At 49.2% G+C, this 23,285-nt stretch overlaps 1 protein-coding gene across 1 annotated transcript; it reads left to right on the top strand.

Moving 5' to 3' along the window:
- Window positions 1-642: 642 nt before the first annotated feature.
- Window positions 643-21,626, top strand: Tdrp (testis development related protein). Its single transcript, XM_052162577.1, has 4 exons — window positions 643-723; window positions 940-1,128; window positions 17,435-17,532; window positions 19,515-21,626. Exons 2-4 carry the CDS (start codon window positions 1,027-1,029, stop codon window positions 19,861-19,863), a joined length of 549 nt encoding a protein of 182 aa, XP_052018537.1. The 5' UTR covers window positions 643-723; window positions 940-1,026; the 3' UTR covers window positions 19,864-21,626.
- Window positions 21,627-23,285: the final 1,659 nt, after the last annotated feature.

Raw genomic sequence — 23,285 nt, 5'->3', positions numbered from 1 at the left:
TCTTTACCACTTTCCACTTTGTTTTCAAAGATAAGATCTCTTAGGCCAGAGCACACTGATTGGCCACACTGAGTGGACACGGTCTTCTGTCCACCTCATTACGTCACCATGCCCAGGTTTTTTGTTTTGTTTTATGTTGTTTTTTGTTTTTTGTTTTTGCGGCTGGAGATCTGAGCTCAGGATGTATTAGCCTGAGTGGCACCCTGAGAGATGGCGGAAGTTGAGGACCCAAGTCCACCTGGCACTGTGACCCCACCTACCTGGTTTCTTCTGGGCCCTGGGACCCTTCCCTGGACTCCGGTTGACTCTTTCCTCCTCTGGTCAACATGTGTCCATCATTCCTTCAGTGCAGGCCTCAAGGCAGCTCAAAGTGACCGTTGTCTATGCAGGAAGACTTCTCTTTCCCTAGAAACTCCCTCCCTTGCAGGTGCCCCCCACCTCCGCTCCAGTGGTCCTTATCCATTAATGAACCTTTGAGGATCAGCATAGACCACGACCCCTCAGTCGGCTGTCCGAGAAGCCCCGCCCTCGCCCCCCCCCCCCCCCCAGCACCAACGGGACGAGCACGCGAGCATGCGTATTGCGCCGCCCCACCTTGGCGTTGCCTTGGTGATCCAGGATGGACCACGCCCATCGGGCTGGGTGAGCGGAGGGCCGGGAGTTGAGGGGCCGCCGGTGAGAAATGTCACGTGGTTTTGGTGCGCCCGGGTTCTCGGTCCCTTGGTAAAGCACTCAGCCGACTGGATTCCCCTGGGGGACCTACTTTAGGAGCTTGGGGCATTCCTGGGGAAGTAGAGGACCCGCGGGCTGGGTGTCAGGGTGGGGGAGGGCCAGGGGGCAGGGGACCTGAGGGACCTGAAGGCTGGAGGAGGGTCTGGGGGCGGGCCTGGGGGCGGGCAGGGGACGGCCACCCGCAGCTGACCGCCCCTCCCCGCCCAGTCCTCCGCTCCGTCCCAGCGCCGCGGCAGGCCGGGCGTCCTCCCTCAGTCCGGGAGCGACGCTGCGCCGAGCGGTCGAGCACCCGAGATGTGGAAGCTGAGCCGAAATCGAGTGCTTCTGGACGAGCCCCCCGAGGAAGAGGACGTGCTGCGAGGGGCACCGCCGGCATCAGCAGCCGCCCCGGCGCCGGTGAGGACCCGCGTCGGGGCGCAGGTGCGGGCCGCGGGGTGCTCTGGAGGCCGAGTGAGTGCAGGTGCATGGGGTCGCGTGCTCGGTACGGAGTTGGCAGGGACCCGACGCTTCTCGGGGCTGCCAGGTGACTGCCCCGGAGGACCCCTCTGATGAGTGGCCGGATCCTGCAGGTCGTGGGCCCCAGAGCCAGCGTGTGTGGGGTACCGCGGGGACACGTACCCCGGGCACTTTGCGCACTGGCCAGCGACGCTGCCCTTCGCTCTGCTGCCACAAGGGCTCTAGGGTTCGGCCTGAGACACCGGGGACGCGGGGTGACCGTTTTCAGGCCAGGTATTTTTATTCCAGAGTAGGAGAGACAGAGAATTCCTGAATCATGGTGCCCGGGACGGCGGTTCGCTCAGACTTAAAAGCTTGTTGTTGTTGTTTCGTTTGTTTTGTTTTTGTTTTTTCCTTTTATTTTTATTTTTCTTTTGGTGACTATAGTGAATATAAAGTGTGCTGGGTATTTATTTGCCCAACACGTATTTCCTTTTTTTAAACTTTTGATCCCCTCTCGCCTCCCTTCCCCGGAAGAAGAGATCAGAGACCTTTATACAGAAAAAGCTTTGGCCCGACAAGTGTAGAGATATGCTTGGAATGTCTAGAATTTTTTAATTAACAGGATCCCAGGTGGATGTGTATGAGGCCTCCCCGCCCACCTTCTCGGGACACTTTGATTCCTCTCACGTGCTATGAAATTTAGGTCACAAAATAAGCCTATTTTTAAGCATAAAGTTATTTTGTTATTTTTTAAGCATATCTTGAAAACTGTAGATGTTGCAAATCTTTCTTTTGAAAACTTGGAAGCAGTCCCGAGATTGCTTCTTCCCTAGTTGGAGCAGAAGAGCATTTGTTAGGAATAAAGTTTCATTGTAAGACATTTCTTGGGAATTTACTAACGCTGCCAGCGCACAGACATTCTAGCTGATAAGTGTAAAGCTTTGGGGTATGGCTTATGTCTGAATTTACATTCCAGAAGTTATCTTTTGGTATCCCTAGAACCTTCCTACCTTTTATTTTCCTAGCCTTCAAGGTTTTGTAGCTAGATGGCACCTCTTAAACGCAAAAATGAGCATTTGTTTGCAGTCTTTAGATTTTTTTTTTTAATCATCTTCTAGCCAGCAGTATGTGTTTAAGATTGCTTCGGTGTCTTTTCATGGTTCAGTGGTAAGTTTATTTTTGGCACTGAATGCTGTCCCTTTGTCTCAGGAGACCAGTTACCTGTTTACCTTCAGGGCATCGTCACCTCCTTCCAAGATTGGAGAGCAGCTGAAGTTCCTGTAAGCAGGCAGAGTGGGCTTTCTGTAAGATCCCAGATAACTTAAGTAAGAGAATGTGACTGCTGGGCTGTCCTGTGTGTGTGTGTGTGTGTGTGTGTGTGTGTGTGTGTGTGTGTGTGAGAGAGAGAGAGGGAGAGAGAGAGAGAGAGATCTGTGAGTGCAGGCAATGTGGGGAGGTCAGAGGACAACCTTGTGTGTGTGTGTGTGTGTGTGTGTGTGTGTGTGTGTGTGTGTGTGTGATCTGTGAGTGCAGGCAATGTGGGGAGGTCAGAGGACAACTTTAGGGTCAGTTCTTGCTTTCCACGGGCGGCCGTTGGTGATTTGGTGAGCAGGGTCTCCTTGTTTTTACGTTTCCCAGCCTCCTGCCCCACCCCCAGCTGCCGTCGGAGGTCCTGGAGTGCAGACTCACTGCCCTGCCTCTGAAATCCAGCTCTGATGGTCAGGCTTGCAGAACAAGCACCTGTACCTGTGCCCTGTATCTCCCGCACCCCAGGTTCCCACCATTCCCACGACTACACTCTCCCCACCACTCCCAGACTAGTTTTTACACGCGGGAACAAATTGCTCTGCACTTCTTTAGATTATTGGCTTTTTGTTGTTGTTGTTGTTGATGATGATGTTGAAAATAAATGTCTTAGCGATAGGACTAATTAGACGGACTATGGTGGGTTATCAAAAAATATGAGCATAAAGTTGGGAAGAGATCATGTTGGGGAGTTATGGGGGAGTTGGGGGGAGATGGGCGGCTAATATTGTTTTTTCATTGTTTACATGTACGAAATGTTAAAAATAAACACTATAATTGAAATAGAAGATAAAAGATTAAAAAGAGAAACATCTGTTTGCATTAAGACATAAATATAACTTAATATAAATATAATACGAAATTCAGCGAGGCTTATAAGGACTATTCATTCCAGCTATCACATAAGAGGAGATAATGTTTTTTAATAAATCTAATGTCTGCTTTAAAAAATCAAAGTTGATGATGCATATAGTACAAGATTTCTGAATGTTGTTAGGTCATAACTCCTTCTGTCTCAAAAAATGTATTTTAAGCCTTTTTTATATACTCATGCAAATATACAAATAAGTCTACAATGTGCATTTGCTTTCAGCGACAGACAATTGTATCTTTCACTGCTCTTTCTTTTTTTAAAGATTTATTTTTATTTATTTATTATATGTAATTAAGTACACTGTGACTGTCTTTAAACACTCCAGAAGAGGGTGTTAGATCCCATTATAAATGGTTGTGAGCCACCATGTGGTTGCTGGGATTCGAACTCAGGACCTTTGGAAAAGTGGCCATTGCTCTACTGCTGAGCCATGTCTCCAGCTGTTCTCTTTTATGCTAACGAGGGAGTTTCGTGAAACACTTGCTGTTCTAGCTTCCCTAGCTAAAAACCATTCAAGGCTGTGTGAGTCCAGGTGTCCTTAGGTAAGTGTGCGGTATCTGCTTAACTAGGTCCTTCTGCACTTGTTTGGCTTGTTTTTAAAACTCCTTTCAGTTCCTGTGATAATGCTGACAAGGGACTGTAAGATGCCCGGCACTGGCCTCTCTCTACCCCCGAGCTCTCTGTGGGGATTCACCATTCAAACTGTAAGTTACAAACTGGGAAAAGTAGGACACAGTTTCCTGTAAATCTTTTCAAGGCAATGGTATGTATCCCTTGACCAACTCAGATTCGGCGATGGGGGATGGGGTGAGTCTCTTAGTTCAGACTGCTCACCCATCCTTTGTGGGAGCTTCAGGGGTGGGTTTGGGGCGCGTGGAGGGTCATAAAGCGCAGCTTCTCGGCCTCGCTCCACTTCCAGGTCTACTGCAGGAACCCTGCATTCTGTGTGAGGGAGTAAAGTAGAAGCTGTCCACCTGCCTCCACAGCTCACACATCATTACATTTCCCATGAGCCATTTTCCAAAGCAGAAGCCACCTCGAGGTAGACCTGTGCGTGTCAGCTGCAGATTTCTCTCCGTACCAAGCACGTCTTCATTCTCTGGTTTTATGTTGTGTGACTGTCGTGGCCTCACAGCAAACATTCATCTCCCGGGGTTCCAGAGGCGCCAGGTCCAAGATCAAAGTGGCTTAGATTCTTTCTATTTGTGTCGTATGACCCTTCACATAGAAAGCTAACAGCGAATGGTTGTCCTTCTCCTATGACCTGCTGTTTGCCTCTCTCTCACTTAATGTTGTTAGATAAAGGTGCCAGTATCCATCCAGTTAGGGCTCTCGGAATGTTTGCACTTACTGAGTTGGTTTTTATTTTATTTATTATTCTTTTAAAGATTTATTTATTATATGTAGGTTCATTGTGGCTCTCTTCAGACACTTTTTCTTCTCATTCTGGCCCTGCTCACTCACTGTCGCTGTCTTCAGTCACCTCAGAAGAGGGCATCAGATCTCATTACGGATAGTTGTGAGCCATCATGTGGTTGCTGGGATTTGAACTCACGACCTTTGGCAGAGCAGTTGGCTCTCTTAACCGCTGAGCCATCTTGCCAGCCTCTGAGTTGGTTTTTAAAATAGTTTCTTTTCCTTCCCTTTCTTTTGTTTCCTTTTTTTCTTTTCTTCCTTCCTTCCTCCCTTTCTTTCTCTCTTCCTTTCTTTCTTTCTCTCTTCTTTTTTTAAAGTTTTGTGACAATAAAGACAGGGAAATGTAGAGGTGGCTAGACTGGCCTAAAACCGTATGTAATGCAGGATGGGTCTGACTGCCCACTCCTCTTTTGCCGCCATCTCCTAAGTTTTGGGTGTGGCTGGCATGCACTGCCACACCAAGAGCATCTCCTTCTAGACTCTGATGTGCAACTTCTGGGCCAGCTCCTTGGGGGTCTGGGTTCCTCAGCATTTCAGTGTGCTGCCTGCATTTTCTTTTTCTTCTTTTTTTTTTTTTTTTAACTTTTTAAAAAAGATTTATTATATGTAAGAACACTGTAGCTGTCTTCAGACACTCCAGAAGAGGGCATCAGATCTCATTACGGATGGTTGTGAGCCACCATGTAGTTGCTGAGATTTGATCTCAGGACCTTCGGAAGAGCAGTCGTGCTCTTAACTGCTGAGCCATCTCACCAGTCCCCTGCATTTTCCTTTCTAATGTTTTTGAAGATTTATTTTATTTTATGTATATGAGTACATACACTGTTGCTGTCTTCAGACACACCAGTAGAGGGCATCAGATCCCATTACATATGGTTGTGAGCCACCATGTGGTTGCTGGGACTTGAACCCAGGACCTCTGGAAGAGCAGTCAGTGCTCATAACTGCTGAGCCATCTCTCCAGCCCTGTTTTTTGTTTTTGTTTTATTAGCAGCTCACTGGTGCAGGGAGCTCTAGAACCTGAAGGGGCGCTGTGCTCCACAGCTGTGGTCTCCCCTCACAGGAAGCGCCCGGCTTTGGCTACCCTCACAACCTAAGGGAGCCGCAGTACTTTTCTGCTGCTGTAACTTTTCCGGTGTGGGAATGTCACATAAAGGGAGTCGTGTAATTGTGCGGGGTTCCTGACTGACCTCTGTACCTAGCACACTGGTCCATGCAATCATCCGTCCTTACTGTTTTGAATCTAAATACTCCCTTGGCCTGATGTAAAGGTTTGTTTGTCCTTTATACTCCGATGAAGGTTTGGATTGTTTCTATAACAGTGTTGGTATAACCATTCCTGGACAAGATTCTGTGTCGACCTCCGACCCTGAGTATGAAAATAGCCCTATGATTGATTCTGTGCTTAGCCGTTGAGAAAACAGCCATCCATCCCATGGCTGGACCAGTTTCCATCCCATGGCTGTCATGAGGATTCTGGGTGCTCTGTGTTCCTGCCAACCCCTGCTGATAGCTGACCTTACATTCTAACGACCCCAGTGGGTGTGAAGTAGTTTTCTGTCTCATTTTATGTTTCCTTGGCAACCCCTGAGACTTTCAATTTTGTCTCATTAAAAAGAATCAGCAACTCCTAATTTCTGTTTGGTTTTGCAGTTTCCACCCTGTAGCCCAGGCTGGCCTCGAACTCACACAGCTCCACTCGCCTCTGCCTCCCGAGTGCTGGGATTAATGGTGTGTGCCACCACCTGGCTGAGTGAACCGTAGTTTTACTGCTGAAATATAAAGTTCTCATATGTCCTAGATAAAAGCCTCTTGCCTGCCTGTACCAGATTTTGCAGCTACTTCCCGAGCAGGAGGTCAGGAGGTTGTTTCTTCTCTTGACTCAAATCAGCTGAAGCACGCTTTCACTTTTGTTGTTGTTTCTGGTTTGAATATAAATTCTGGGAGTCACTTTCCAAATCCAGAGTCTGTGTATTTATGTATGTATTTAAAGTACACTGTAGCTATCTTCACACACACCAGAAGAGGGCATCAGATCCCATTACAGATGGTTGTGAGCCACCATGTGGTTGCTGGGATTTGAACTCAAGACCTCTGGAAGAGCAGTCGGTGCTCTTACCCGCTGAGCCATCTCTCCATTCCCAAGTCCAGAGTCCTAAAGAGTCACCCTAATTGCCTTTAAGAGTCACAGACCTTGAGGTCTTATAACCGTGCCTGTGTTCTTGCGCCTGTGTACCGGATATGAAGTAAGTCTAAGTTGATCCTTTGGCATGTAGTTTAGCTGTCACATTGGTGGGAAAGATGACTCCTGTTTTGCTGAAGCGTCACGGTGCTGCTCTGGACAGTCAGCTGCACTGTGTGTGCCATGTGTTCTCGACCCCCAGGGTACATGCACCAGTACCTCAGTCTTGATCATGGCTCGCAGTGTACCAAGTCTTGAGATGAAAACCTTAGCTCGCCGGGTGTGGTGGCGCATGCCTGTAATCCCAGCACTCTAGGAGGCAGAGGCAGGCGGATTTCTGAGTTCGAGGCCAGCCTGGTCTACAAAGTGAGTTCCAGGACAGCCAGGGCTACACAGAGAAACCCTGTCTCGAAAAACCAAAAAAAAAAAAAAGAAAAAAAAAGAAAACCTTAGCTCTTCTGCGTAATTGTTTTTCTAGGCTAATTTTGCTGTTTGGGATTCTTAGTTACTCCATATGCATCTTAGAACCAGTTTATCACTGTTTGCAGAGAAGGCAGCCGAGACTCCCATAGGGACTGAATCTGTAGATCAGTTTCAGGAACATTGCTAAGTTAGCAGCACTTCAGTCTTCTGATTCATAAAATATGAGATGCTTTTTTCATCTGTTCAGATCTTGCAAGACTTTTTTAAAAAATTATAATTTCATAGACTAAATATGAAATCTTGCTGTCTTTATGTTTAGTTATCTTTTTAAAGATGTATTTATTATTATATGTAAGTACACTGTAACTGTCTTCAGACACCCCAAAAGAGGGCATCAGATACCTTTACAGATGGCTGTGAACCACCGTTTGGTTGCTGGGAATTGAACTCAGGACCTCTAGAAGAGCAGTCAGTGCTCTTAACCGCTGAGCCATCTCTCCAGCCCTGGAGACATTTTTTTTTTTACTTCTAGTTCCCACTCTTTGCTTGTTTTAGATCTGTTCAGATTTTCTATTTCTTATTGAAATGTTTAGTCCTTTATGTGTTTGCAGGAATCAGTCCATTTTGATATGTTACATTAATTCCCAGCTATTTATTATGTTTTGGAGTAATGTTTCGTTCAATATAAGTTACATTAATTCTCAGCTATTTATTATATTTTGGAGTAATGTTTCATTTTCAGCCTGAGCAATGTGAATCTTTGTTTCCTTCAGTTAATTAAACGTGTCAGTTTTGTCTGTGATACTCCTTTGAAGCAGATTATCCATTTTTTAGCCAGGCTGATCTTGACTTTAGAGGCTCAGATGATGTTTCGGCCTCAGGCCTTGGGCCCCTGCCCCCAGTGTTTACGTTTTTTGTCATCACTTTCCTGATTTCTCGGTGTTGCCCTCTGTCCGTTGTCCCTGTCCTGGCCTCCCTTTCTTCCATCTGCCCGCCTGTGGTTCACGTGCTCTTCTTTTTCCAACTCTTCAGGCTGGAGCTCAGGTGACTGGTGGGAGGTCTTTTCTTTCTCTCAGTATTTGCATCTGTCTGCTTCCTGTGAGGCGTCCCAGCCCTGACCCTGGGCTGGTGTGCCTCAGTCATCACTGGCTCTGCACAGGCTTCTGAGGAACTGGAGGTGGGGTAGCCATGGCCGCCATGCCTAGGTTCTGTGGTTTTCAGAGGGCTTGGAGGATTGTCTAAAGGTGTGTGACTGACTGCCCTTGTTCTTCTTTGTCTACTGAGTGTGCGCACCGTACCTTTCTAAGTTCATTTTGTAATAGTAATTTAGATTATTGCTGTGATTTGTAAATACAGATCACACGCTTTTGGTCTATGTATTAGATGTGGTTTGTTTTGGCATTTTTATTCAACTGAATTCTTTGACTTACAGTACAATTAAGTTTCTGTTCTAACTTGTTATAATATTGTGGTTGCAAATAGTTAAAATTAATTTTAGTGTAATTGATACCTAGTTTCATATCTCACAGTAGACATTGAAAATAGACGTTTTTAGGGGTGAGAGGACAGGTTATTTGTTTGGATTCTGGGCTGCCTTAATATTGCACGTGGAATCCTGGAGAAGGACCCCATGTGTGTTGTCTCTGCAGTTTGCTGTGGACGTGAGTTCTGGGAACCCCGTTCTCCTTCTCTAAATCCTGCAACTCTAAATCCTGTTCCTTCCCACTTCCTGCCTGGGCATCCTTAGAGTGAGATGGAGCCGGGCTTTGCCTAGAACAGGAAGACCAGTGCGGCTGGCTCAGGACACGGGGGTCTGGGCCAAGAATGAGTGGTGTCTTATAGCATGGGGAAAAGAAAAGATCCTGCATGGGCAAAAAAGCGAGCGGACCGTCGCCTCTACTCCGTGGATAAGTCACGCATGTCACGTAAAGCTAAAACTAAGTAATGTGTCCCCCACCCCTGCCGTCAGGCAACGGTGTCTGAAGTTTAGGAAAAAGAGCTCCAGATGAGGCCAGCCCCACTGGCCGGTCGGTTCTGGCATGTGCGGCTCACTACAGCTGCCTGTCAGAGTGGCAGGAAGAGGGCCCAGAGGAACCGAGCGAGCGCCAGTCTGCAGGGAGCGTGCGCACTAGGTGCTGAAGGCTTGGGCTGCGTGAGCTTGAAGCTATCGGTGGGCGCTTGTGCCTTTCCTTCCGGCCGGCCCGTGTTGGTGCTGTGGCCTGAGAATCAATCTCTGCTGTCCCCAGACTGCTCTCTCTCGCAGCGTGGGTCTCCCTCCCTACACGCTCCTGGTTTGTTTCTCAGTGCTCCCTTACCTAGCTCTGCGGTCTGTCCGTCCGTCCATCCCCCAGTTCACCGACCCTTCCTCCTCCCGCAGTTTCAATCTGGATCCGTTTCCTGTCTTGTCTCATCTTCTAGTGAAATCGCCAGACCTACTTACGTAATGCTTTCTTTGGAGAATGGCATTTGTGATCACTAGGAGCTACTGAGCCTTCAGTGCTGCCCTTGCCTTGGCGGTAGGCAACGGGGTGGGGGTGGGGCTGCTGTGGTGGCGGCACGGGGTTCCTCCATCCTAAATCCACTGCTGTTTATCATCTTCCTCCAGATGCCTGACTCAAGCTTCCCAAGCTGGCCGGCCGGCCTTTATTTGTGAGGCCTGTAACCTTCAGAACCTTGCCCATTTTACACCTGCTGCAGGCCACCAACTGCAGCTGCTCGCCCGACTCCCGCCCGCCCGCCCTCCGTGTTTCACAAGACAGTGTTTCACAAGACAGTTAACGTAGCAGTACAAGATTTAGATCAAACACAATGAAGGTTTAATCCTTGCCTGGGGCACAGCCCCGCGGGGCCTTCGGTCTGTGGGGGTCCTGGCTCATTCTAACTTGCCTTCCAGACTGGTCTAGAGAAGGCAGCCTCGGGGCGGGGAGCAAGTGCTTCCAAGGGTTGGGCTTTGAGACTGCACATTCGCTCGCTGCAGTGTGCAAGCTCACAGGCCCTGGCAGCTGTTAGGATGGATGAGCACTGCAGGCCCAGTTTGTGTGTTTGTTTGTTTGTGTGTTTGTTTGTTTTTTCTAGTTACTCCATGTTCTGAGGAATGACAAAGTGGCTGCAAAAGGAAGAGGGACACTGTTCTCTTCTGCCCGTCTGTCTGTCTGTCTGTCCGGATCTGTCTGTCCTTGGCACTCATGAGCATCCCTCTCATCTTGCTTGGTCTCTGTGTTGCTGAGCAATTTCCATTTCTTTTCACAAAAAGAAAGAAAGAGACGGGGAGGGAGGAGGGAGGAAGGAAAGAAAGGGAAAAAGGAAGGAAGAGAGAAAATAGAACTCTAGAGCACTAGTTTCTAGAAAAAGTCATTAGTTGGACTCTTCATCCCTGCCTCCTAGGAGAACAGAAAGGACTGTGGCAGTGTTCCTACTGGGGAGGGACAACAGGAGGTTGGGGGATGGGAAGGAGGAGGAGCGCTGGCTGAGCAGGGACTGCATCCTCAGGGAGCACCTCCATACCCAAGAGCTGTCTGCTAGGAGCCTGAGTCCTGTGGTCCTGCCTAAGTCTCAGGACATCCCTGTGACTGCGTGCGTGTGTGTGTGACCGTGTGTCTGTGTGTCTGTGTCTGGGTGCCGCTCCTGCTCCTGGCAACCTCGGAGATGTCCCAGAGCAACCTGAGCTATCGATGTCCCCTCTGCCCTCCGCATATAATGTCTATAAGCCACGCTCAAACGCGGGCTTTGAGAACAGCCATTTAATTGTTCCCAACCTAAGCCCAGGTGAAGTGCTGGTCATCTGGTCACATCCGGTCTTTGTTTAGTCTCTGAGCTCCAGGGCAGATCCGAGAGACCCTGAAAACCCTCTTTAATAACTCAGTAGAAAGCAGTCTCTCTCGAAGACTGCATCTCTGCTCCAGGGTACCGAGTAAGTACTTGCTGTGGACTGTGGCGCTGTCTGCCTTCTTAGCCAGCTGAGCTCTGTGGGTTACAAACATGGCTGCCATCCTGTTTCTCGCTTTTCCATGTTACCTGTGGTATAGAATTCCTTTCACAGACCAATCCCATTTGGTCTCTTACCGAGGGAGTATTTCTGCAGCCTCATAACTAACGCTCTTCGTGTGGGTGCCCTTACTCTGACCCTTGTGGTCTCGCCAGTGCCCTATAATATGAAGTATGGAGAAGCTTATGGCCTGGGGGCCGCCCACATCCACCTTCACCCTGGTACCATCCAGTGCTTCGCATGGCCCAGGATATACCTGAAATCCGCTGTCTTTGTTGTTGTTACCATGTATTGTGTCTGTGTGTTGGTCCTTTCCCAATCTGTCTGTCGTGTGGGTGGTAATATCTAACCATTGCCTCTGCCCTTCTGCTCTCAGACTAATAGGAACTATTGTTGCCTGCTTCATACCTATGGGTGCCCCCTCCCATCCCCCCCCACCCCTGCCTCCAGCCCAAGGCTGAGAGGAAACCATGAAGGCCAAAGATAGGAGACTGACTCCACACCCCCTGCCCCCGCCTGTGAACTCACATCTTTCTGTTGGCCCGATCTGAGCTGTGGTAAGAAGTGTTATAATCACTGCCTTGTTTCCACACGACAGCCTGAGAGGACGGGTGATACGCTAGTTTGAGGGGCTCAAACTGTCCCTCACTTCTGTTTTCCGGGCCCCCAGTTCTCTGCAGTGAGCCAACCTGCTCATCTCCCAGAGACATTGTAAACACAGGATCCATCTCTCTCTCTGTGTCTCTCTCTGTCTCTCTCTCCCCCTTTCCCCCCCCCTCTCTCTCTGTGTGTGTGTGTCCTATACATACACACCCCACCCAATGAGCACAGAAAACAGCAGACTCTTTTGTGCCTTCTCTGTGGATATTCCATCTCAGCGCCCACAGCCCTTTCCCTCTGAACTTCTCACACTGGCTGTGTGTTTTGAGCCGGGACACAGGTGTGTGTGTGTTTGTGTTTCTCGTGGTTTATCTCGGTGGACAGGAGCCTGGAGCAGCCGTCTCTGACTGGGGTCCAGCGTTCCCTCTTGCTCTGCCCCTGGCTCTGTGAGGGCAGTTGTAGGACCACGCCACTCGGCAGCTTTTCCTTCTCAGATGTTCCGAGTCTCGTGAAAACGCTCCTGTAGCCTGATACTCTGGTTCTGATAAAAGGCCTTGGGTTTGATTTCACTGTTGACCTAGAATCCTAAATTTCTCCAGAATACCAGTTTCTCTCTAACCTGAGTGTTTTAGCTTAACATAATCTGAGTTCCAAATTGATAACTTGGGTCATCTCTCTGCATCTTTCATGTATCTTGATCAAACAGCCTGCCTGGGTTGGTGGCCAGCCTGCCTGGGTCGGTGGCCAGCCTGCCCATGATCTGAACATAGCTCTGCTGTGACAATCATGTCTACAGTGCTCACGGAGAGGAACAGGATGCTGACAGCTCTTGATGGCCCCCAGGAAGCCTCTGCCCCCACCACCTAGATCACTGCCTGCTGTGGGACCCTTCTCTGGGATATATGTAAACAAGCATCTACCTCCTGCTAGTGTGCCAACAAACCAAAGTGCAGTTCCATCAGCGTCCACCTGGGGGACCAGTGTGTTTACTGAGCTCACTTAGAGGCATGGCTGACTCCAAAGCAGCCGCCTTGATGGTGACATCCCTGTAGCTGCCTAGGTGAGCCCCCTCAGTCAGCTCTCCACGATCTGTGTATTTCAGCACTTCCGGAAACTGGGGCCATGGACAATTAGGACAGAATCAGAGCAGAGTGGGAGGGGCAGGCCGGAGAGGCCAAGATCTCAAGTAAAGTCCGTGCGAGAACTTTTCCTCCCTGGGCCTCCCCACTCCAGTGAGAGTCCTGGGGAGCTGAGAGGCCTTTTCCTTTCCCACACACCAACTTACTCACAGGACTGAAGAACCGGGGAAAGAGCATAGATTGCATTTACTCTGAAGGCACTCGCTCCCTGTCTGTAGCTCCCCTCCCTTCTTGCCCTGTTAGCCTTCCCTGTCGTTGGTTCACTGAGTGCTTTTCTGACTTTCAGGCTGCTTCTTAGGTTTGTCATGTCTTCCCTAAAGGGCAGAAAGCTCAGAAGGAAATTTCTTAGATGCCCACACAGTGAAGGCTGTACGCTCACCCCTCAGGCAAGCCCCACCTCAGGTCCATGTCTGCTGCCCCTGAACTATTAGCATCTTCTGATACAGCAAGGCCTGCTCTTACCACTCCTGTGGGATGTTTCCTGTGAGGTTTCCCTGAGAGAAACACAGGGGAGGTCCCTCCTGGAGGGGGACCATCTGGGCTTGCCTGGCATGCCCGCCCTTCCAGGGTCACTGAGGCAGTCCAGGCTGCACTTGCCTGATCAAGGACACTGCAGTGAGAAGGACCAGGGTCCATCACCTCAGGAGTGTGGGCCCCGTGTAGGATCACAGGACCACACAGGGCCTTGGTTGCCAAGTTGACTCACAGAACACACAGTTGCTGCAATGCAGCAGGGCTTTGGGTACAGGGCACTGATGTGCACATAAGCTGATTCACAGGACACAACGTCCAAGGGATGCTATTGCCTAGAGCACCCGTAGAACAGGGCCGTCACCTGTGACCAGTGAGAGCAGTGCTGCAGATGAGGTATTCTGTGCTGGATGGAGGCTGGAGGGTATAGTGGAGAGCTCACGGTCTACGGGGGATCCTGAAACTTCCTCACCACAGTAGTGGGGGGACCCAGAAGAAAAAGAGAGCTCTTCTCCATTTATTATCTCTTCACTCTGTGGAGAGTTCTGCAGTTGTCCTCCAGGGAGTCAGAAGAGCTGCCCTGCGGAATGCTGGGTACTTTGGTAATGTGCTTCGAGCCACAGACTCCTAGCTCAGCACTTTAGTGTGGCTGCGCTGCAGCTCAGAAGCCTTGGCGGTGCCTTCCTTGCTCCTGTGTCATGGAAGGCTGTTACCTGCTGGACTGGTGGTGGCACCAGACTTTGCTCCTTGAGGGATGTGCCCTGCACGGGGACCTGGGAACACCGGCGCCTTGTTAGCTTTGTGTAAGATCTTGTCTGCTGTGATGGCTGATGTTTGATGAGTTAGTGTATATACAGATCTTCCCACGGGGCGGCATAGGTATGACACGGCTGCAAGCTTTGTGCCTACGCCTTGCTAGGATGTCCTCTGTCCCTGACTCCCAGGAGACTCACTTGCCCAGTATCCTCAGGTCTAGGGTGTTTATGTGGCATTAGCCTCAGGGTCAGTCTTCCCAGAAATGACTTTAAATGACTAGTATCTAACCTTTCCTATTTATTTAAGGGCTGGTCGTGGTGTAGATGCAGCCCTCAGGCTGGCTGCTATGGGGTCTCCGAAATAGAGCTAACTCACAGTAAAAACACCAGCATTGAGTCCTGGAGCCTTTTTTTTAATTATTATTTTATTTTTTTGCTCCAAATCCAGCAAAACATAAACTTAACAAACCTTGATAACTCCCTCAGCCTGAGCAGACTTGACACCACACAGGACATGCCAGCTAACCGTATTGGAAAGAGTGTTCACTGAGGAAGGACCCAGAGACTATAAAGTCTAAATTCCTGAAAACTTTTGGGCATTTTATTTGAGAGACGGGAAAAACCATGATTGGGTTCTTCTAATGTTTGAGGTGTTGACAAATGAGAATGCTAACAGGCCAGGAGAAGCAGGAGGGGACTTCGGCCATCAAACCAATCTGTTGTGTGTGACGTCAGCCGTTCCGTTCTGTTCTGCCTGTGAGTACTGCTTCAAGGGTGCAATGCACACTTGAAGTCACACCAGCAGGCTCGGTAAAGGCGGCTCTTAGGAAACACCAGCAGGTGATTAGGCAGGTGGACGGGAGCACGGGAGGCCCAGCTGCCCACAGCTGGCCACAGCTGGCCACTGGCCCAGTAAGCCTGTCTGTATTAATAATCTCATCACCCCTCCAGGACCCTGACTTGAGGAAGGAACGTCCATCTTTCCTTCCTGAAAAGTGCCTTTACCGCTCTCTCCTTTTGCATCTAGGAAGTTTTCCTTTCCGGGTACATTTTCCCATCCTCTGTTCATGTCTCTTCCTCAAGGCTGTTTGGTTAAATCCCATTAACTGCAGACTACTGCGCATCTTCTTCTTAAACAAGACGTGGGTGGTTTTCAAGCTCCTGAGTTCCACCTCCCGCTGGCTTTTCTTACAATGCCAGCTGGCTCCCTGGCAGCTCTAGCCAGGGGTCAGTGCAATGCGCAGCCCCAGCTGGGGAGGGGGAGGCAAGCTGGCCTGGCTCGATGGGTGTTTGTGCTTTGTGATGTCTGCACGGGACCGTCTGGGCTTGGTGAACATCATACCCCCCCCCCCCCCCAAATACCTTGGCTCTGACTCCCCTCACAGTCTGTATCCTCACAGGGAGTCACTGTTGGTTTTGTGGGTCTGTCTCCATTCCCAGAGGCACTCTGGGGACAGTTCCTCAGTGCTAGCCACGGGGTCTAAGTGGATGAGACCTAGACTCCCCCTACCTGGTGAAGACAACACAGACTGCTCTCACCTGAGCCCCAGCAGCCCCAGCACTGGTGTGACTTGTGTTTCTCGACGGGTGTCTTTGGGCACCCTCGCATCTCGTAGCCTGCAGTGACTACTTTCTTCTTCTTCTTCCTCCTCCTTCCTCTTCTTCTTCTTCCTCTTCCTCCTTTTTTTTTTTGGTTTTTTCAAGACAGGATTTCTCTGTGTAGCCTGGCTGTCCTGAAACTCACTCTGTAGACCAGGCTGGCCTCGAACTCAGAAATCCGCCTGCCTCTGCCTCCCAAGTGCTGGGATTACAGGCGTGTGCTACCACCGCCTGGCTGCAGTGACTTCTTTGGTGTGGGTGCACCACTTAGGATTCTAACACAGGGGAGTTGGTGGAGGGCCTGACAGTTGGAGACAGGCCTCTGCCTAGAGTGGACTCCTGAAGTGACACGGGGCAGAAAGTGGGAGCCTGCTGCCTGGGCATGTTTGAAGGTTTCCCACTGCCCTCATGGGGAATATAAATAATATATAATGAAAATATATATTATATTGTCTCCATATCAGAGGCCTCTGCCACCTCTCAGTTCCATTTTTACAACTCTCTTTTTGTATTTTTTTAACACCTCAGTTAAAAAAAAAAAACCTCCACGACAGTTCCCTTCACACAAAACAGCGGATGATGATATGGGGGATGTAAAATTAGATTTCCAGGAAACTCCCAGGGTCTCTCGGTATTCCTTTCTGCTTACTAAGATACTTAATAATCTACAGGTATGTTCATGGTAAGATCTAGATTTCATCTGTGAAATTGCATAAAATCATTTTCCAGAATCGACAAAACACATAATTTCTTCTTCGAGCTTATCTCTGTGGAGGTCGGGTGGGCATCGCCATCCCCTCAGGATGCTGGAGCCTGGGGACAGCGCAGGGCCTGCAGGCAGCCTCCCAGGTCCAAAGGGTGACCCATGAGCAGCCATCTCGAGAGAGCAGCATCGCCAGGGACACGGAGGGCTTGCAGGCACCTGAGGCCCAGTTCCTTCCTGCGTGGTAATCTTCACTGGGCCACAGCTGAGCTTTGACATGACTTTCCACAAGTAAAACATTATGGGCTAGTACATTACAAGACGCAGTTTCCCTGGAACATAAATGAGCAGGTGGGAACTATTTCGCGTAAATATGGAGGGGTCTGGGATGTGCTTGGCCTCTGGCATTTCCACCGCCATGTCCGTGAGATTATAATGGGGCTGGAAATGCCTTCACCAACCGTGTCATAGCCATTGATGCCAGCACAGTCCAGTCCTTCCGTGAAAGCACACAATGCGCACGGTCGTGTTTCTCACACAGCACCTGCACATGTAAGGCGTCACCTGTTACCCGGTTCCCTGCTCAGTGCCCACACCATGTGACAGCCTAAGTGTGTCATAGATTCTACGGTTGAGGTGTGAGTCAGCCACTTGTATGACATTAACACTAATAAAGTCTCCGGGTGCTGCATCTTCCAAGCTGTACCGCCACCCATAAGCCGTCCGTGGACTTGTTGGCATAGGAGACATCTATGCATTGTGGCATCAGCTCTAACACCCTTTTTACCTTTTACCTTTTACCTTTACTTCAGGGAGCAAGTCTCAGAGGTTGGAAAGAAGCAACTTCTCTGTTTAATAAAGATGACGAAGAACATTTACTCGAAACATCCAGATCTCCCAAGTCCAAAGGGTAAGTCAGAAGCAGACATCTTGAGAAGGTGACATTACCAGGGGTGCAGAGAGATTGCTGTGGTGTAAGGAGAGAGAGGGGTTATCACACCCTCCATTGCCTCCGGAGAGGCCTCTGCTGCCCCAGGCTGCAAAGCCAGGCAAACTGTGATATATGAATGCTTGGGTGCACAAAGAGATGGGGATGCACTCTTTGAGTGCCCCAGGGACAAATAAAATATACCTTGGGTAGAAGTTATATAACCAGAAAAGCATTCTGAAAGGCTAAAGTGAAGTAAAAAGCTAAAACTTGAAAATGGACCTCACAGAAGGCAGCCTGGAGCCGTGGGAATGCTGTGGATCTCCCTAGCCAGAAGGGCCCAGCAGCCCCTCTGGGACTTCAGGCAGTGAAGGAATGCACAGCTGATCTCACAGGGTTAGGACTGAGGTGGGGGTGAGGTAGGGCCCTTCCGCACACACACTGATCTGGTTTGATAGCACCCTCAAAACTGAGCAAAACCACAAGTAGTGATGGGAAGGAACCCCTAAAGATTAGAGAAACTGTAAACAGACACACTGTTGCTCCCTTATTGTACCTGTATCAGAATGTTAGGTTTGCATTTCCAGGTAACAGTGTGACAGCTGCCTGTTACCATAGGGTGTGACCTGAAAGCCTATAGCTGTTTCCTTCTGGTAGAGGACTATCTATGGTGGCAGATGCAGGCCTCCTGCAGCAGTGGAGCAGCGGTTTCACAGGAGGTCACTGGGTGATGTGTCCTAGTGTCTCCACGGTGTCTGAGAGATGCTCAGAGCCAGCCAGCGAGGACACTGACAGCAAGTTCTTTCTGTCACTCATTTCCTTTACTTTCTTGTTCTCTTCCCCCCGTGCCCCCCCCCTTGGTTTTTCCCAGTAGGGTTCCTCTGTGTATCCCTGGCTTTCCTGGAACTCACTTTATAGACCTGGCTGGCCTGGAGCTCAGAGAACTACCTGCTTCTGCCTCCCTAGTGCTGGGATCAAAGCTGTGCGCCGCGCCCACAGACTAGCCATTTGCTTTTCAAGATTGAAGTTTTTTTTGTGTGTGTTTTTTTTTTCAGAGAGGAGGAAGCTTTAATTGGGAAAAGGTCTCTACAAGATGTTCTGTAAGCAAGTCTGGAGGGTATTTTCTTTTCTTTTTTTTTTTTTTTAAATTTTTTTTTATTCGATATAATTTATTTACATTTCAAATGATTTCCCCTTTTCTAGCCCCCCACTCCCTGAAAGTCCCGTAAGCCCCCTTCTCTTCCCCTGTCCTCCCACCCACCCCTTCCCACTTCCCCGTTCTGGTTTTGTCGAGTACTGCTTCACTGAGTCTTTCCAGAACCAGGGGCCACTCCTCCTTTCTTCTTGTATCTCATTTGATGTGTGGATTATGTTTTGGGTATTCCAGTTTTCTAGGTTAATATCCACTTATTAGTGAGTGCATACCATGATTCACCTTTTGAGTCTGGGTTACCTCACTTAGTATGATGTTCTCTAGCTCCAATTCATGAAATTCTTAGGCAAATGGATGGAGCTAGAGATCGAAGTTTTGAGTAATTGTTTTCTTGAGTAAACTACTAAATGTTTAAGAGGAATTTGTTATATGAGCCACCCTACTGAAAACCCACTTACTGAATCGAATTTCCCCTTATCATATAAACCGGCCCTTGGTCTTTCATGTCTGGTTTGCTCAAATGCCCACATACTCCTCCCATGGCCTCTGAGAGTTGGTTCCTTGTGACAGTAGCGTCCAGTCTCCTGTCTAAGACCTGGTCCGTGGCCCACGCTGCATGGAATGCCAGAGCATGGCTTCTATAGGATTATACCCACTAAGTTTCCACTGTTATTTTTAGTATTTATTTCAAAGTTATGCACAGGGTTCTGTTGGCTTTCTAAGCAAGTTAAAGTCTTTAGGGAAAAAAAAGTCATAAAACTGACACATTATGAGATCACTGTGTGACCAAACTAAACTGTTTCATCTACAGAACTAACCTACGACTGAAAGAAGAACTGAAGGCAGAGAAGAAATCAGGATTTTGGGATACCTTGGTTTTGAAACAGAATGCTCAGCCTAAAAAACCAGATCAGATCGAAGGTTGGGAGCCTCCTAGACTTACTGCTGAAGACGTGGCCGCTGACCACTCCGAGGATGGTGTAGGTGCCTGCCCGCCCTGGTCTGCCTGGGAGGACGATACCAAGGGCTCCACCAAGTACACCAGCCTCGCCAACTCGGCCAGCAGCTCCCGCTGGAGCCTCCGGTCAGCGGGGAAGCTGGTCAGCATCAGGCGACAGAGCAAAGGCCACCTGACAGAAACCTGTGAAGAAGTAGAGTGAACTGAAGGCGCCTCACGGGACATCACATTGCTTTTACGGCCGGCCAAGCCCTCCAGCCGCCCACTAGTGCACCATTAATTCTTGAGCCCTCTCATAGCCCAGGGAAGGAACCCACTGAGCTGCTTGTCTCGTGCTCAGTGACGCGCACACCATGGCTTCCTGGTAACATCTCGTTGCCTTGCTGCAGAAACATCCACCCACTGGGTGTGTGTGCTGAGCGGATGTGTGCTTCGTAGACACTGTCCTGTGAGCCAGTCTCCTCTGAGGTTCATGCCAGCCTCAGACACTTGGGTCTTTAGGACGTCCCCACCTTGTCCCTGCATGCGACCTGAGTGCTGCAGCTAACTGAACGTGGCCTCTGTGGCACCCTTCTTTCTCCCTTTGTCAGAATACAAGAAGCATCTTCCAAAGGTTACAGTTATTCAGTTTAACAATAGGTTCATTTTTCCTTATTAAGTTAAAAACAAAGCAAAACCTAGATGCTAGAAGCAAGGTGGTTTGAGGTAGGGTGTCCGGACATCTCAAGGGGCGCAGCTGCTGAGGAGGAGCGGCCTGCAGTGTGGGCCTGGGCGGCACCGAGTTCTTTTATGAAATTTTATTTTTACTTTTGAACGTTTAAATACAGAATTTTATTTTCTTCAAAAAGAAATGTTGATTTTAAACTTAAAGATGAGAGAAATGCTAGGAATAAATTTTAGCTACCCAATAATCTTAATTTTGCTCACAAAACATTAACTTGCTCACTGTAGAGCTAAACTGTAGATAAAACACTGAAGTGCCTCGTTTCTATTCTTCTCAGATATTTAGTTTTTCAAAATGTGAAACTTTTATGATTGCTGTAAGAAGTGTATCTCCCCCCGCTCTGCCTGCCTGCCACTGCTGACTGTCCTCGGGTATGGCCCGTGTTGGCAGGGTTGTGCCCTCTGTGGGGACATTCAGGTGGTCCACGTTTGTCTTGTTTCCCAGTTACAGTGCCTGGACAGGGGAGCGGTGTTTCTCTTTGTTTTGGTGAAGAATTAAAGGCCTCCAGCCTCACTGTCCTTGAGTCTCCGTAGTGTAAGCTCTGTGCTTTGTGTACCTGGGTGTCCCACGCAATGTTCTGTGGCACAGCTGAGTGGCCCAGGTTTGCTAGATCTACCTGTCATCCACAGCTTCCTGTCTGTCCACCTTGCCAGCGACCCGTGCCCATCCACCGGCCACACAGCAGTCTATCCACCCATAAACCGAGCTGTTAATCTTTTAAAAATGGAACAATAAGTTCACTTAATGAGCTTTGAGAGGAGGGTTCAAGTAAAAAATTAAGACCTGGAAGCTGTGAAATTATGAAGATTTTGATTCATAATGCAAAGTCTGTAATTTTTACGCTAACATGTGAGTGTGAAAATCTTTCAGTATCCTCAGGTAAGCAGCTGAGTGCATGAGCCCTGTCTCTTGTCTTCAGAACGTTGTAACTGCAGGGTAGGACAGAAGAGCAGGCTCATGCTGGCGCCCACAGCACGAACCCACTGGTGTGTTTGGCTAACCGCCTGTGGCACAGGAACACAAACCCAGCCCTGAGAATGTAGAGAGCATGCCCTTGGACACACAGCCTCCGTGATCTCTGGGCCGAGTGCTGAGTGCCTGCGGCTCACTGTGCCCATGGTGACACAGGGACCTTTACCGTCTCCTCTCAGGAGGCGAAGATGCACTGTAAACCAGAAAGAGTGATTACAAAGGATTATTTTTCTTCTGTTGTATCAAATTAAAATATCTTGTGTTCGAGATCTTTAGTGTGTATATTTATTGGTACACTTTCTGAAGAACATCTCTTCAAAGACTTCACACAAACTTGCTCTGTTCAGAAGCAGTTTGCGATGTCGCCGTGATTCTGGGGCTGCCAGAGGGAACTGTACCTAGAACTCTGTTCTGTGCTTTTCAGGAGGGACAGAGTCCCCCTGAAAGATAAGTATTAAAGGAAACAAAAAGAGGTGCTGGAGAGATGGCTCAGTGGTTAAGGGCACTGACTGCTCTTCCAGAAGTCCTGAGTTCAATTCCCAGCAATGACATGGTGGCTCACAACCATCTGTAATGGTATCTGATGTCCTCTTCTGGTGTGTCTGAAGACAGCAACAGTGTACTCCCATACTAAATAAATACCTCTTTAAATAAAAAAATTTAAAATATTTAAAAAAGGAAAACAGGAAGGATCTGTGTCTGTCTCCTTGGCCAGCCTGGGCTTTCCTGACATGGTGACCTCGCAGTCCTCCTCCCAGGACGTGGCCAGCCACCCTCCATAAGTAAGCGGACAGTTTGGGATGAATTTCTGCACATGTGCCTTCTCACTGGGCTGCCGTGGAGGGTGACCACACCCTGGGTGCCCTGGGCTGCTTCCAATCCGCTGCCCTTGCTCAAGAGTCAGATAAACCCTTAAGCAAACGTTCTCTCTTAAGACTTGAGCTGAGAAACAGGAGTGTACCAGAGATAGGATGGGCTTGTTTTGTTTAAATTTACCCGTCTGTCTCTTTGAAAAATGTAACCATCCCTTGGAAAAAAGTCTTCTCCACCCCAAACAGTGACCTTTATTAAGATCAACCCCCGCTGGGTGGTGATGGCGCACGCCTTTAATCCCAGCACTCTGGGAGGCAGAGGCAGGCAGATTTCTGAGTTCGAGGCCAACCTGGTCTACAGAGTGAGTTCCAGGACAGCCAGGGATACACAGAGAAACCCTGTCTCGAAAAAAAGAAAAGGGAAAAAAGAAAAATCAACCCCCGTAGGCGCTGGGCCCCTTGTAAGCAGAAAGCCCGTGTGTCCCTTAAAGAGGAAGGGGGAGGAGCTCCACCCTGTTTCTCAGGCCCTGCACCTCTGCCATTCACTTGTCTGACCCTAGTCAGGCTCAGACTCACTGCAGCCCTGTTGCTCGGGCTTGCGCTCCCAGGGCTGCCTCCGCCCCTGATGCCTCCTGGCCGGTGTCCAGGAGGCTCGCCCTATTGTTAACAGACTCCTTGTCCTCTGGCTCTTAGCCAGTCATCAGCTGGGGTTAGTCGCCCGCCCGACTCACCAGAAGCCCGCGTAAGGAGGAAAGGCGGCTTCTTTAATTCTGACCAGTTTTTTGAAACATTCGTAAATAGTCCTCAGTTTTGAGGAAGAACTCCAAGAAGTCACTTTAATGGGTGACGATGACACAATGCGATGACACAGTGCGCACACCTCGTGTGCCCAGAGCACGCCCGGCCTTTCCCAGCAGGATGTGAGCACCGAGCTACCAGTCCACCTACTTGAACTCACCTACCCAGGCTCCTGCAGACTCTGCTCAAGGGCGTCTGTCAGGCCTAGGGTTTCCATCTCTATCCATGTGGAGCAGAGACTGTCGTAAGTGCTGGCCAGGGTTGCAGTTATGGTCTATTCATTCAGGTAAGTGGCTCCAATTTCACAGAACTGCTGCT

This window comes from Apodemus sylvaticus, chromosome 18, assembly GCF_947179515.1.
Source record: "Apodemus sylvaticus chromosome 18, mApoSyl1.1, whole genome shotgun sequence".
Classification (NCBI taxonomy): Eukaryota; Metazoa; Chordata; class Mammalia; order Rodentia; family Muridae; genus Apodemus; species Apodemus sylvaticus.
Note: the sequence above shows the minus strand (reverse complement) of the source record. Positions and strands in the feature narration are given on the sequence as shown.

Excerpts from the sequence above, each read along its gene's own strand:
- Tdrp (XM_052162577.1), top strand. The coding sequence starts at position 1,027 with ATGTGGAAGCTGAGCCGAAATCGAGTGCTTCTGGACGAGCCCCCCGAG. Across the intron at positions 1,129-17,434 it reads CAGCAGCCGCCCCGGCGCCG|GGAGCAAGTCTCAGAGGTTG; the intron begins GTGAGGACCCGC and ends CCTTTACTTCAG. Across the intron at positions 17,533-19,514 it reads AGATCTCCCAAGTCCAAAGG|AACTAACCTACGACTGAAAG; the intron begins GTAAGTCAGAAG and ends TTTCATCTACAG.